Genomic DNA, 14,040 nt, shown 5'->3' on the forward strand with positions numbered 1-14,040 from the left:
GCCTCCAAGGCTGTCTAGAACCTTGTAACACAAATTAAATCCCTCCCACTATTGCTTAGATCTCCCACCAGGGCTTTCTAGCTCCCCAGTGGTCCCTAATCCTGTCTACAACCCCTCCATAACAGCCTGTCCCCCAGGGCTCTTCCAGTGGCCCCCCAATACAGTTTAGAGCCCCCAGGGTCCTCCTAGCATTCTCCCAGAGCTGTCTGGAACCTTTAGTACAAACCTCGTGCCATTGAGTGCCATCTGGAGTCCACCAGTGCTGTCTGTAGCCCCTCAATAACCTCCCAGTGCCCCCAGTTCTGCTTAGAGACCCCAAGTGCACTCTCAGTGAAACCCAAATCTGCCTAGAGTCTCCCAGTGCTGCCTGCAGCACATCAGAGCCTCCAGCAACAATGGGTAGAATGGGTGGTGATGGAATTTGGCACAAACTGAACAGGGATGGCCTAGGAGACCTCTCAGGCACTTGAGGAAGACTCCTGGGGGACCTAGAGCTCTGCAGGTGCATTTGGATGCCCAAGAGCACACAAGGGTGGCCCTGGGAGGTCTCAAGGGCACTTTGGAGGACAAAGAAGAGCTCTTGGGTGCCTCTGAGCACACAGTGGGGCACTGGGTGGCCCCTTGGGCGCCAGGAGAGGTCTCTCAGACTCCCTGCCAAACTCTGCTGGTACTCTCAGACACCTGAAAGCACACAAGTGGCCTTGGGAGGCCACTCAGACACACATGGAAGCACCTCAGGCACCCTGGAGCACTGAGAAAACTCTACTGGTACTCCTGCATGCCTTTGGGATCACCAAGGGTCCCTCAGAGAGCTCACTGGTGTGCTCCAGGGCACCCCAGAGGCCTCCCTGTACCCCAGCCTGTACTCTTGGGTGCCCAAGGGTACCCACAGTGCTCAAATGCATGCTCCATGGCGGCCCAGAGGCTTCCCCAGGTGCCCTAGGGGCCTCGCAGGGCACCCTGGTGTCCTACCAGGTGTCCAAGGGCACTTGCAGAGCTCAGCGTACTGCAGGGCCTCCCCAGTTTGCTCCAAAGGCCTTCGCAGTGCGCCCGACAGGACGTGCTTTTCCTGGGGCGGAAGGTCTTAAGCTGCATGAACACTGGTTTTACCCATCACAAAATGCAAAACAGTGCAAATCAACAGTGAAAAACTTGCTGGGTCAGAGATGTTCTTTTACTTACCTACTTGGAAGATAGATATGAAAAAGCCCCGGGTCACAATAGCTTTGGTTTTGAAAATCCTGTGCTACTTCTACTTCCTTTTTCTGCTTTTAGCTGCTAATTCTGTATCAATACTAAGCTCAGATTAGACCTATATTTGGCCTTATATGCACACAGAGCAGTTAATGGCAGGCTCGCAGCCTAATGAGCTGTGAGCTGGATCTCAGTGCTGCCAGCATAAGGCATTACCTGGATTAGTGGGCTGACAACACAGCTATTCCTGTGCTCTTCTGCAGCAGCACAGCCCCACCGACCTCAACGTCCTTCTGTGATTTATGGCTGCTCTGTTCCTCAGTGCATTAAGGTCAGTTAATGAATTAAGATTGATTACTTCTTCCTGACCTCAGGTTCTATACACTTGTGTTAATTTCCCCCCCCACAGCATTGCTCTATCACAGGCTCAGAGTCCCTGGCACTGATTTCCTGAAGGAGACATTTCTTCCTTCCAATTCAGAATCTTGAGGAAGAAATAATGACAGAACAAAACCAAATGGAAGTTCCACAGATGTGTGTTAACCAAACAGCAGCGCTTTAGGCTGCATCTATTGCTGTGATAAGCTAATATACCATACAGCTACCCAGCAAACCTGAACTACGCCATTTCACCATGGGTGCTGATGCCTGAGCCCAAAAACCACACCTCACTGCTAAGAGTCAGGAACCCCACACCAATCCAAGTGCTTTATTAGCAGCTGACTGCTGCGTAGTGCTTCTCGTGAAATGCTCACCCAACGATGTTCCACACCATGGATGGGTGACCTTCACCGTGAAGTGGGTAGAAGTTGGCAAAACCCCTCCTCCATCCATGCCCAGTGCCATCTCCAGCACATCTCTTGGACACGACCCAACCACTATCACTGGAAGCTTCACTGGTTCTCTTCCAGTCAGCCCCATCGCCCCCCAGTCCATTATTTGTGTGTAGCTTCCACTGACGGCTGTTTCTCTCTCCTCCACCACCACTGTGATGAGGTTCAAATAGAATGGCTGAGGATATGGCAATAATACAGGAAATCACACTGTTGGCATCTTTGCTATCACCTTCCAAGGAACCATATGTCTGCTGCAGTCTTCCTCCCTCCTACTCAAGACCACGACCAGCCCACATTACAGCAATCTGAGAGCCCAGGCACTTCTTGTCTGCTGGAGGCACCAGCCCAGGTGAGCAGTTACACAAACACATACCGCCTCAAGACACAGATGCACCTAGTGAAACAACAACATTTTGTCTTTATTAGGAGTTCCCATGGTAATATAACACAGAGTTCTTCAGGAATAAAACACAAGACTTGGGGTTGGGTGTTTTTTTGTTGTTTTTTTTCTTTTTTTTTTTTTTTTTGCCATTGAGACAATGGTCAAATATCAGTACTTCTGTTTGTCTACACACATGATCAGCTTTAGCACTTACAGCTCCTCCACTCATGGTTCACAATCACAAATCCAAGGGTTAAATCCAGCTAGTATTAAATCCTACTTTTTTTTTAATTATTATTATTATTATTTTTAGAGCTTCAAGTCACTGCGGTTAATTAATTAAGTCGTGTTTTTTTTTCTTTAAGCATTTACATATGACATTCAGTAAACAGACACAAAGCAGACGAGCTCTCACAGGAAAAAACATGCTTACACAGCCTGCAAAAAATCTCTTTTTTTTTGTGATTTTTTTTTGCTTTTTTTTTTTCCTTTACCCTTTCGAAGAACAAATTGAAATCCAAAAGTCATCGTGAGTCAATGAAGGAAAATAAAAGGAAGACTTAAGTGAATACTGAAGAGCCGCGTGTGTTTTGCAGAATCGACATGGATCCCAATTTCTTTCTTTCTCTCCCCAACTCGTTCAGATTGGTTTTAACACACAGGTGAAAGACAGCTGCAATATATATTACGCTCACAGATTACTTCACAAAGTGCAAACTCTTATGCAAAACTAACCACCCAAGGGTTAAACCTAGATACAAAAGGCATGGATGAGTATGGCAAAGTCTTAGCATTGATGTTCAAAGGGGCCTATGGGAATTGTGCTGGGAGGGGTTGGGTACCTACATTGCTCCCAGATCCTTTGACAATCCCAGCGTTGCTACTGCATCACAACAAATTTGGTGGCTGCTTCTTAAAAGCCTTCTCATATATAGTTTTTCATTACAAGAACCTGTAAACACCATTTAAGAAAATGCTCACAAATAGGGAAAATGAGGTCCATGCACATGGTGAAGGACAAACAGAAGAGAAAGCAGAAGACATAGCCAAGCACCAGGGCTACAGACAGTGGAGGCAATGCTTTGTTAACTGTGGGTAGAAAAGCTCTCTGTGCTCAGACAGTCCAAGCCCTTGGGACCATCAAGCCCTGCAGCGAAGCGTAAGTGGGACTCAAACAGTGCAGATTTATGCTCCATGCCCTGAAAACCTGAAAACATGAGCCTCCAATACTAGGGCGAAAAGACCTCTAAGTCCTGGGTTCAAATGATCCTGATGATCAATGATTAGTTGGAGGACCACTCCTACCCTCCGGTGCCCAAACCTGAGGCACATACCCGAGCAGGGCCGGGGTCTTCTCAGGAATATTTGCACAAAGGCAGATCCCTGAAGGAATGACAGACTGTGAAATTCGCACATGGATGAGAGATTCTCAGCTGCTGTTGACCCATCGAGCTGCTTGGAGGCTCCCAGTTACAACAGCTGGGCTAACTGGAATTGCCACAGATGCTCAGGCATGCACACAACAGAGCAGCCTTCCAACAAGAGCTAAAGATAAGCTCTCAGAGTTTTAAATAACCACTCATTAATGGCCAGGAAAGGGGATGTGGCTGCTACAGAAATCTTTCAGGCAAAGCATTGCCCGTTGCCTATGGCCCTCTGCTCACTGACTGCTACCTGTGGGAAATAAACCAACTGCTAAGAGCTCCTCCAAGGCTCTGCCCAGCTCTGCAGCTGGCGCCCAGCCCCGGTGTTTGCACCAGCTCAAGACCCAGTATGCTGAAGTGAAGATCATAGCTTACGAACCTGCACTGCTACCTCCTATTGCAGCTAAGTGGGAAGAGTTGGCTGGAATGATGCATCCTAGGAGCACCAAAGTGCCAAAGGGGCAGTGACACCGGTGGGGGTCCGTAACTCGAATGAGGCTCGGGAAGGAGCAGGGAGAACTGGGAGATGCCCAGTTCTGAGATAAGGCTTTATAAACATGATGAGACAAACGTATTAGAAACACACACAGACATTCAAAAAAAAAAAAAAAAAAAGGAAAAAACTCCTCAAGGACCTAATTTGCAGCAGAATCAGGAAGGAAAAAAAAAAAAAAAGGAAAAAAAAAAACCCAACAGAACAAAAGTCTCCAATAGTTCTAGCTCACCCGATGGCGGGGTGCCATGTGCTCTGTCAGCTCCTAGTGCTGGGTCCTGGTTCTCTTGGCAGCAAACAGCTGTTCTGTGGCCTCAGAGGTGGTGGTGGGGAATGGTGCCAGACTGGGATTCGTGGCCCTCCGTTCTCTCCTAGCTATGCTGCTGGAACACAGAACCCTAAAGAACATCCAGTTTATAACCCTTGAACTACTCTTCTGCTTGACATTGGGGAAAAAAAAAAAAAAAAAAAAAGCTATTTTTTTTACATTTAAAATTTATTTACTCTTTTTTCTTTTCGTCTGTGTCTTAAAGGCAGCTCCGGGGAAATTCACTTTATCCTTCCTTTATTAAAAGAAAGATGCTGAATGGGACATAGGCCACATATCTCAAACATCCTCTTCACATTTACTTTTGCGTGTCAGAGGTGTCAAAACAGGGTTGGTTGCTTTTTCTTTAAACGTGTAGGGGCTGACAGGGAAGTGAGAGGGGTTGGTGAAGATGAGGAGGGAATCTGAGGGGACCGAAAGAGGCGCATTACTTCAGCCCCCCCCATTGCCCGCAGTAACCATCACAGGCTCTAAAAGGATCAAAAAGGGTCTCCAGGTGCCCCCATCCCCTCCCCTGGTCCGCTGGGCGGGCGGAAGGGGTCGGTCCTTAACCCAAGCTGGTGATGTTGGCACGTCCGCCCGGCGGTGCCACGATGCGCTGGGTGGTGCGGCGTGGGATGTTGTCGTCAATCTGTGCGCCTGTGGGAGACAGGAGGGACGTTGGGTTCACCACGGAGACTGTGTGAGATGGAAGGGGTCTGGAACAGGTTGCCCCGTCCCTGCAGACCCCCGTGGATGGGGCTGCTCTGAGCACCTGATCGAGCTGTGGGTGTTCACTGCACAGGAGCTGGAGCACACAGCCTTCCTTCCAACTCAAACCATTCTATGGGCAAAGTGCATTGGTTTCCAGTGCCTTAATTCTGCTGAAATCTGCTCTGCATTGATACCACCACACTGAACACGGGCACCCAGCCCAATGCAGAACTTACGCAGGTGAGAACTGGCTAAATGCTTTTCCCTTCACAAGCCCCTGTCTCCAACTTTCCTTGCTGCTGAGCCTCTTGCCCTGTAACACTCGGCTTCTTTTCTAGTCTACTTGTCCTGACCCTGTTAAGACACTTGCGTCCTGTCCAAACTATTCCACCCTCAGTGCGTGGAGAAATCCACCTGCTGCATGCCAGACCCACAGCTGCTCTCAGCTGGCAACTGGCACTGGTGCAATCAGCCCTGCTCACACACCCAGCTGAGCACCGAGCTACAGGGCACACAGCACTCAAGAAAATGAACAGGGCTCTATGAGAGCTGCTATACAAGAATACGTACCAGACAAGCTAAAGCCAGACTGGTGCAGGTTCCTCACGGGTGGGGCTTGCTGTTTGGCAGGAGATGTTTTAGCGGAAGATGCAGGAGTGACCGTCTTCGGCGTCACCGACACTTCGCAGACCGGCCCATCATAGAGACCTCGAGGCACACCGCGCAGCTCGGCCAGCTGCAACACACAGCAGCGGGGAGCTTTAGGGTCAGACAGCCTTCAGAACGGCCCTAAGCAGCTGGCCAGATGTTGCTAAGCCAAAGATGCGTATTTCAAGATTCATCTCTACGAAGAGGATTTGAAAGCAAACAGGATCTTCCTTTCCCTTCCTTCTGGTCCCCTTTCCTTTTCCCCTTCATTTTCTCCTTCCTTTCCCCTTTCTTTTCCCCTTCCTTTTATGACCTCAGCCAACCTGCTGTTGTATTAAATGCTCCTGGCCACTCTAAGGAGCTTATTGCTCCTGCCCCAGAAGGAAACCACGCTGCTGCAGAGCAGAGCTGCACGAACAGAAGCCAGGGCAACTTCACTTCTTCAGCTTCAGAGCTTTACATTGGGTTAAACATAATTATTCCAGCTGAGATACTGCCCAATTGGATTTATAGGTCAAACATACATTTCTGCAGGAGGGCAGAACACAACAGAATCTACAGATCTCTTCTCCCCAGTGCTGAATTATCTGTGTTTGTAATTCTGGTAACTTGTAATTCATTCAACAGAGTAATTAAGGAAAAATCTGCAAGGGATGAGCAGATTGCCTACGGTCAGCAAACCAAAACAGCTCTGGTTTTGTCCAGGAGAGGGCAATACTTCAGACTCTGAAACATCTCAGAAACCCGACTTTGTCTGGAAATAAACTTCTCAAATCCCCTGCAGTTCATTTGCAACTGATTTTAGCACCAGCTTTTCACCAACTAAAGGCATATCAGAAGGCAGTCTGTTTCGAATGGGTGCATTTTAGCCTCTTAAAAATAGAAATGTTCCCACTTTTAAGCAGTCGTGGGCTGTGCCTGTGACTCACCAGTCACCAGACAAGAGCATCTGATTGTACCTGACAGAAGGGAAAGGAGCATCTTTAGCAACAAACCAGAATGCTAAACTGTTGCTGGAAGATTTGATGCATAACTGCTATCAATATCAGCACGTTCTGTTGGCAATCTGCAGATTGACTCAAATCCAATGCACACAGCTCTCACTCTGCCCAGGGGTCTCTAAGATAGCAAAGAATCACAGAGCAAAAGGAACAAAATTTGCAGAAAACCCAATCTGAAGTCAAAGTAGTGACTCAAGTGAACAGCAGAAATGAAAGAGGAATGAGCTACACGTGGCTTCTATCCAGGCAACGTTCCCTCTTGCAGAGTGCATGCATTGAGCCAGGGACAGCCTCTGCTTTCCACCCACTTCAACTGGGGAGTTCCGTGGGACAGCTGCTTGCACTCACCCTGCTCCTTGCTTTGATGCGCTTGTAAACGAAGTCAGGGAATGGTTTCCTGGGGATATACCGCCCAGATCCCTCCGTTACGTGGAGATTCCCATCCTCCAGCACGATCTTCCCTTGGCTGATAACCACCAGGGGAGACCCACGGCACTCCATGCCTTCGAAGATATTGTACTCCAGAGACTAGAACAGACAAAGAGACAGCGTGAGGCAAACATTCACACCAGCAAAGCCCAGCAACCAACGGTCATGCTCATTCCTCAAGGCCTGGAAGCAGTGCCAATAGCATTTACCTCAGCTGTGCACACAGTGCTTCAACAGAATTCGTTTTAAATGAGAGCACTTTCAAGCACACCTGGTTGAGATGGACGTCAGCACGTGCCTTCTCTGCACTGCATGGGATTTAAGAGCCAAATTAAGTTTTATCTGAGTTTCATATTAAAAATGATGGTTATTCTCAAAGACTGTACTTGGAGCCAGAGTTTTGGTTGATGGGTCAGGGACCAGGACAATCTTTTTACTCTAATGGGATTGCTCATCTTCAACTAATAGGATTTGAAACATCACACCATGGAAAAAAAGAGAAGTTTTAAAGGAATCGCTGGTAGATGTCCCACCCAAGAAGGGTCCTGGAAGGAGATGCACTACAACCAGGCTATTTGGGGACTCTTACTCAGGCAGCCAGCTCTGAAAGGAATCCAAGTCTTTTTCACTGAGTTAATGATGGAGTTGAACCTTGAAGTGTGTTATAAGTATGGGTAGGCCTGAGTGCAGATTTACAATTAGCTAGAATGGTGGTTAAACCGACAGCAAACCGGTTCCAGTATGAAAAAAGTTGTGGTGGCAAAGGAGGAGGCTTGGTTAGAAACTTACGAGTTAGGCTGTTCCAAGAACAACACCATCTCCCCCTCCAGCTCCTAACGTTTCCCTGCCAGACAGTGGCAACAGCAGTGTGAATTCTTGGAAAATGTTTGCATGTTGCTCTAGCATTAAAAAATGTAACAATCATCCGATGCCACATAATCAGTATGTCTCCTTGTGTCGTGGCAACGGCTCTGCCCGACTTTCAAAGGGCTTTTGTTTTATCCTTGTGATTTAAATAGGATGCCTTGACTCTATGGGCATCGCTCCTCTACATTTCTTCTTTCGCAGTGTGTGAGATGCACTGCAGGAGTTGCAGTGGGGATCTGCAGTCTCCAGCCCACAGACCATTTCTGAGGAGTGGCCTCGAGATCATACAGTCATGGAATCATTAAGGTTGGAAAAGACCATGAAGATCATCTGTGTCTGGTGGTCCTTCAGCCTAGCCCAGATAAATGGCAAAATGAGGAGGTGATGAGCGGTTGGTCCTGATTGTGCTGGAGAACATCTGCAAAAGATACCTGAATTTTGTGTTAGGAAATGTCGAAGGCTCCACTTCCTAAAAACAACACCCATTAAAATGCAGTGGCTGTCAAATATTCAATCCAGCAAGCTCCTTCCAGCTCTCAGAGCTCGTCAGCTCCCATATGCACAGACTCAGGTTTAGACCACTAAATCCAGCACTCTGTACGTGAGCAAGTCTTCTCTCTTCAGACTGAATGTGATGAGTCTGGAAGAACTCAAAAGCAACCAAACTTCTGAGTCTGGACGCCTGTGTTGGACGTTACGCACAGGTAAAATGAATCCAGGTCATCTGTGCCCAATTCTGACACAGAGTTAAGTCACAGGAAAGCAAACCAAACCTTTAAAAAAAAAAAAAAAAAAAAAAGGCTTCTTTGTGAATGTGCCCAGGGATCCAAGTGTGGAAGAAAATTTTGCTCCTTCAGCTCCGGAGTGAATGAAAGCATTCATGGAAAAAAGAACAAGGAGTTTTTTTCCATGGAAACATTCCATAGGTTCATCGCCAGCAGTGAAACAAGTTGTCAACAAATGCAAACAGGGGTTGCTTTCTCTGAGACAGAGCTAAAATGTCACAGGGAGACTCCAACCGGTACTTTGTGCGGGGACAGTGCTGCCACTGCGTGCAGGCTGGGATGGTTCTAGCACTGCAGGAGCCAGGTGTGAGGTCTGGGACACTGCTGTGGGCCACAAACCTCCACCAGTGCCACCATAAAGAGACAGGGGAAGGGCTGCTTGGTTTGGGAGCTGCCCTGTGCCTCTGTGCCAGCTAATGTTGGGATGAGCATCAGGAAAATCATGTCTGGCTCCACACGTGTTTCCCCTATGGCTTCACTCAGCTAATGGTCCCTGCCATGGTTCTTCGCAACTTCCCTCATCCTCATGGATATTCACCAAGTTCAGGGCCTCCACCACAACACTAACCCTGCTTCTCCATGCTCCCAAGGTGCAGGACATCTGCATCAAAGCCTGAATGCTGCCAGAAGCCTGCAGCAATCAGGGACAGATTAGTGCTCAATGTAAATCCACTCAGACTCACTGACCTGGATCACATCTCCAGAAAAGGTGTCTGGAGTTGATGTGCTTCACTGGGAAAGGCACAATCCTCATTCCCAGTGCTGCTGAGCCAAAAGGTCATCAGTGACACATTGTGATGAGTGGCCTTTTGGTGTTTTAAAAGATTCAAAGAGCCAGATCCACACGTCCAACACTCAGAAGCTCTTTGCTTTGAGAGGAATATCTGGGTGTTCATGTGATTTCAGCTTTGGACTCACACAGCTGAGCTGTACTGGGTGTAAGACCACAAAGGGCTTGGGGCAAAGGCTTAAAGAAAAATAAATTAAGTTTAAAAGCCCTCAGTTGTCACAGGCTCTGGTTCCTATCAGCACAGTCTGAAGGAGAGAGAACAAAACATGCAGGAGAAATCACATCATAGAAAACATCCTTACTATGTTGTGGGTCTTGGCAGAGATTGTCTTGACGCAGTCAGGATCCCAGATAACCAAATCAGCATCAGAGCCCACAGCGATGCGGCCCTTCCGTGGGTACAGGTTAAAGATTTTAGCTGCATTTGTGCTGGTCACAGCCACAAACTGGTTCTCATCCATCTTGCCAGTCACCTGCGGAGAGGTGGAAGGAGGCGCAGCATTAACCAGGGTGGGAGCACTATGGAAACCAGCCCCAGGGCTCACAAGAGCTCCTTCTCCAGCCATAATACAACCAGTCCGTGACGTGTGACATACCACAGCCTTGTCCCAGATGATGGACATCCTCTCCTCGGTCCCGTTGGTTCCCTCAGGGATCAGGGTAAAGTTGTCCTTCCCAACAGCTTTCTGAGCAGTGTTGAAGGTGCAGTGGGCACTGCCAGTAACTTGGAGGTCTCCGCTGGAAAAAGATACCAGCAGATGGGTTTTGTGTTGTCACAGCCTTTTGCTAGCTGGCATGATGAGACACATCTTGTAATGAACACAAAGAGCTCTACTCACCAGGACAGCAGTGAGTTGAGGAAATCAGGAGTGGTTGGGTCAGGACTCAGTGGTGGGGAAGTGACAAAAGCGGCCGCCTTCGCCCAATTCTTGCTCCAATAATGAGATCCATCAGTGCCCAAGCTGGCTGTGATGGGCTCCCCGTACACCACAGTGCCTACAAGACAGGAATACAGGCAAACCCACTGTAACTGCTGAGCAACGTGCATCTCTAACCTGGCTTCCAGGAGCAAAGCCTCTTTCTGGAAATGAATGTTTCCAAACCTTTACACTCCTGAGTTTATTATAAAGATATTGCTACAGATAAAAGCATGGAGCAGCAAAAGATGCCTGCAGTATTTTTATAAACATACATGCAATTGAGATCTAACAAGGCTGGGTTTATTGCAGCAGGCTCTGTGCGCAGATCAGATAAGAGAAAACTCGTGTTAGAAAAGCTTACAGCCTAAAGAGAAAGCACATCACTGAGAGGAAGCATCAGTGTTTCTGGTTCCTGAATGCAGCTCAGGAAAACTAATTCCCCCAGTGGTTCATGGTAAATCCGTGGCAGAACCAGGAAATGAAATCAGATCTTCTGACTCTCTGTCCAGTGCATTAACCACCAGTGCACCCCTCCTCTTCATTAACATTTCTGGAACCACATGAAGGAAGAGCTGATCCGTAAGGCCACGATTCTTTGCACGTTGGAATACAGCAGCACATCTGCACGCCAACCAGATGCAAGGCACTGCGACTTCAAAAGCAGCACAGGCTGCAGCCCCGTGGGTCTGCTCACCAAATGAAACCCTCCCAAAACCCCTGCAAAGTGCCTGTCCATCTGGCTTCTGGGTCCAGACACCCCGTGCATTCACAGCAGCCTGCAGAGGATGTGGCTCAGTCAGAACCAAGGCAACCCAAGAACGGGTCAGCAGGGTCTTGCACAGCTCACCATGCAAATACAGCCTTCCACCATACTGTCCATATCTCTGAATGGGAAAGAGTGTATCAGCTGAGGCTGAACAATGCACGAAGTGCCTTCGTGCTGCTTCCAGAACCCAGTGACACCAGAGGAGTAGGATCAGTGAGATCAGAGGGGATCCACCAGCAAAGGAAGGGGCTGCCTGACATCGCCTGCCCCTATTTGGGTTATGAAACCAGAACAAGGCAAAAAACACACGCTGCCTATTAATGGGAGGCCTGTTGTGGGCCAGAACATTGGGAGGATTGTTCTGCAGAGAATGAGCTCCAAGATCTGCCAGCGATGGAGTCTGCGGGGAATCTCCTCCATACAAATGCCACTGGGAGCATCTGGCTTTAAATAACAGCCCCTCTTTTCCATCTAGCCAATCAGTTCTGTTCTGTTTTTGCTTTGGATAGTCCTCAGCTATGTTTCCTCTGTTGCTTGGGAGGGCAAGGATGATGTGTGTGGCCCTCCTGGGCTATCCAGCTGGGTAATTGCACAGCATTTAAATTGAATTATTTGAATAAAGGAGCAGAGAATGGCGTGCCATTTATACCCCTAATTCTCCTTATAAGGAGAAAATGCAATCCAGAGTCGGCTTCCCTGGCCTATAGGATTAAGTTGCACAGACACATCAAGTTGTTTTTTGGGGGTAATGCAACGTGCAGCCACTTTGCCATGTCAACACATCTTCTCATTTCAGTGTGATCTCCACTACAATGGAGCTAGGGGAGGAAAGTTCATTCAAAACAGCTTGAACTGCTTCCACATCATGAACAGAGAGAGATGCCTTGGAGCTCAGTCCCCTTACCAGCTCTAATCTCTCTGAACAGGAATCATGAGATCAAAACACTCCTGAGCTAATACACACACACACACACACACACACACAAGCCTGTTTGCTGCAGTAGGAAATCAGCTCCTCGAGCACCAAGCACCCAGATGGAAAGTGATGTCATCTGTGTATCTGTTCAGGCTTACTGAGACTGCATACAATTAAACACAACCCTTCCAAGGAAAGGAGGGGAACCATCATCCCTCGTGCTTACTCACCCACCCAGAACCACTTTAAATAGAAAAGAAGGGTTTAGTTACAGAAGAAGGGAGACAGGCGCTCACTGCGCTCTGCAGCCTTTGCTTCTTGGGGGCAAGGCAGCATGGACAGGACCTGGAGGAGCTCCTGCACCACTCAGAGCAGTACAGCTCCCTCATGGACCTCACCATGAGAAGCAGCCCTCGAGGTCTGGGTCCTTCCTGCAGCATCCTTAGAGGCAACAGGAACTCCAGCCAACCCCAAACTACCAATCCCAATTCCTGCTTGGATGCCAGGCTGTGAGCTACAGCACCAGGAGCGTCTATTTCACAAGCAAAGAGCTGGAACTGGTAACCACATCAGCTACTCCAACCAAAACCAAGAGGGCCCACGAGTCACAGAGCTCCATCAGGACTCCTGGCATCGCTTCTGACCCCAGAAGCAGCTCAGCAGGAAGCAGTAAGGGAAGAGCACAGGACTGGAGAGAGGACACAGCTTGCTGTCTCCATGGAGATTTGTCAAGCAGGGAATTACTCTGTGATGGCACATGGCTCAGTGTAGTGGGATGGGTGCGAAGAGGCTGAACAGAAAAAACAGCTTCTGGCACTGATAACGATCCCTGAATACTTCTCTGCAGGAGATGAGACAGAAGCAGCTGCTTGGGACCTTTTGAACAACAGCCTGGACAGTAACACTGGAAAAAGAAACTCCTCCTGTAGGGTTGAAGCTTATGTTGGCAAGGATTTGCACGGAATGAGCTAATAGGTTGCTTCCATCCAAGGGTAATAACTTACCCTTTTTCCTGGCTTGAGCAATGACTTCAGCAGCGCTTTTGCTCATCACCTTGGTGATATAGAGAGGGCAGTTGGTTTGGTTGGCGATGGTGATTGCCCGGTTCACAGCTTCTGCCTCCACCTGAGAAACAAAATCAGCAAATCAGCAACATCCCTGTGTGACAGCATAACCCATCCTCCTCGTAGGGGAAATCAGGGTGTGCAGGAGTGAGGTGAGCTCTCACCTCTCCAAACCTGAGCCAGAAAAATGTACCATGTAATCAGGATAATTAAGATGGCATCAAGCTACACTCCCCTCTCATTACTCCCTTTCCTCCCAGGCTGCTTCTGAATTTCTCTGCAAGCAGGCTAAGTCCTAAAGCAGCCCCCCAGGTGCTTGGGGTCAGTATGGTTAAGCCCCTCCTTTAACCTAAGCAAAAATAAGCAACTAAATGTTAGCTCAGCAGAACTATTCGTGTTCCAGCCCACACGGAAGAGAGATGCTGTAGCCACATATTCTGGTAAGCCACATTTGCAAGCAAGCCTTCTAAATTGTACCCTCCACTACGATATCTGGCTTGGGAT

At 48.4% G+C, this 14,040-nt stretch overlaps 1 protein-coding gene across 3 annotated transcripts in view; it reads right to left on the reverse strand.

Annotated features, from left to right (window-relative positions):
* Positions 1-2,428: 2,428 nt before the first annotated feature.
* The window catches only part of DPYSL2 (dihydropyrimidinase like 2), a 43,773-nt gene continuing 32,161 nt past the window's right edge, over positions 2,429-14,040 (reverse strand). For 2 of the 3 annotated variants that reach the window (XM_085242761.1, XM_085242762.1), the window contains exons 8-14: positions 13,477-13,597; positions 10,710-10,866; positions 10,467-10,608; positions 10,173-10,343; positions 7,348-7,527; positions 5,921-6,086; positions 2,429-5,296 (exon numbers count right to left, since the gene is read on the reverse strand). In XM_085242761.1, coding sequence (XP_085098887.1) covers positions 5,205-5,296; positions 5,921-6,086; positions 7,348-7,527; positions 10,173-10,343; positions 10,467-10,608; positions 10,710-10,866; positions 13,477-13,597 — 1,029 coding nt within the window. In that variant the 3' untranslated portion in view covers positions 2,429-5,204. The remainder of the gene's footprint in view (positions 5,297-5,920; positions 6,087-7,347; positions 7,528-10,172; positions 10,344-10,466; positions 10,609-10,709; positions 10,867-13,476; positions 13,598-14,040) is intronic. The other variant, XR_014887949.1, reaches the window with a different exon arrangement.

The sequence above is a fragment of the Meleagris gallopavo genome, chromosome 24 (assembly GCF_905368555.1).
Source record: "Meleagris gallopavo chromosome 24, MGAL_WU_HG_1.1, whole genome shotgun sequence".
NCBI lineage: Eukaryota > Metazoa > Chordata > Aves > Galliformes > Phasianidae > Meleagris > Meleagris gallopavo.